A 1,172-nucleotide genomic window follows, 5' to 3' on the forward strand; every position below is an offset into this window, starting at 1 on the left:
GTTTATCACCAACATGCAAGGTAAAAAGAAGTCTGTTTCTGTTGTGTCTGCCGCCAATAGTTCCAAGCCAATTGTTGCCATGCTACGAAGAACACCCGAGGATCTTGTAGATGAAAGACGCTCTGGGTGTTCTCAAAGCACCATGGAGTCCAGCACAAAGACTCCAGAAGAGAGGCAGTATGTCAATATGCAGTGGGCATTGTTCTTTTACGAGTGTGGCATTCCATTCAACGCTGCAAGTAGTAGGCAGTTTGAGGTTGCAATTGAAGCCTCTTGTCAATATGGGTCAGGTTACAAGCCTCCTAGTGCACATGAGCTGAGAGAGAAATTGCTTAATGATTGTGTGAAGGAAACAGGACTTTTGAGGAGGCAACACGAGGCAGCATGGAAAAAATATGGATGCACACTCATGTCGGATGGCTGGTCGGATAAAAGAGGACGCCATTTGATTAACTTCCTTGTTAATAGTCCAGAGGGCACTTTCTTCTTGGAGTCGGTTGATGCCTCAAGTGTATGTCATGATGGTGATATGATAGCTGATTTGCTTGAGAAGAGAATTCTGGATGTTGGAAAAGAGAATGTGGTACAAGTTATCACCGATAATGGTGCTAATTACAAGAAAGCTGGCCACCTTCTAATGGAGAGGATGCCTACTCTATATTGGAGGCCGTGTGCATGTCATTGCTTGGACCTAATGTTGTAAGATATATGAAAGTTGAAGGCATTTAAGAAGCCTATTGCAGGGGCTAGACGTGTCACAACTTTCATCTATAGACATGGAAGACTTCTTAGTCTAATGAGGAAGGCCACGGGTGGGGATCTTGTGAGACCAGCAGCCACTCGTTTTGCCACAGCCATCCTCACACTTAGGAGTTTGGTCAAGAACAAGGCTGCATTGAGGAGTTTATTTACATCTGAAGAATGGGTTGGAAACAAGTTAGCAAAAACACAAGTTGGCTTGAATGTGCAAGAGATTATACTTTCAACGGAGTGGTGGAGCGCAATTGAGGACTGCCTTAGAGCTTCAACTCCACTTCTTAGAGTTCTTAGAGTAGCAGATGGTGATGAGAAGCCTGCCATGCTAGAGATTAAAGCACTTATGATTTATGCAAAGGAGAGGATCAATCTAGGTTTCCCTCAACAAAACAAGCAACCATTGCTCAAGAAGATCT

At 43.9% G+C, this 1,172-nt stretch overlaps 1 protein-coding gene across 1 annotated transcript; it reads left to right on the forward strand.

The window, feature by feature from the left end:
- Nucleotides 1-142: 142 nt before the first annotated feature.
- Nucleotides 143-1,172, forward strand: LOC123176174 (uncharacterized; the record flags this gene model as incomplete). The annotated part of the gene is given in 2 exon segments (XM_044590519.1): nucleotides 143-583; nucleotides 722-1,172. Coding segments are annotated over 2 exon segments (892 nt in total), but the record flags the coding sequence as incomplete, so codon positions are not given.

The sequence above is a fragment of the Triticum aestivum genome, unplaced genomic scaffold (genome assembly GCF_018294505.1).
Source record: "Triticum aestivum cultivar Chinese Spring unplaced genomic scaffold, IWGSC CS RefSeq v2.1 scaffold28252, whole genome shotgun sequence".
NCBI classification, from domain to species: domain Eukaryota; kingdom Viridiplantae; phylum Streptophyta; class Magnoliopsida; order Poales; family Poaceae; genus Triticum; species Triticum aestivum.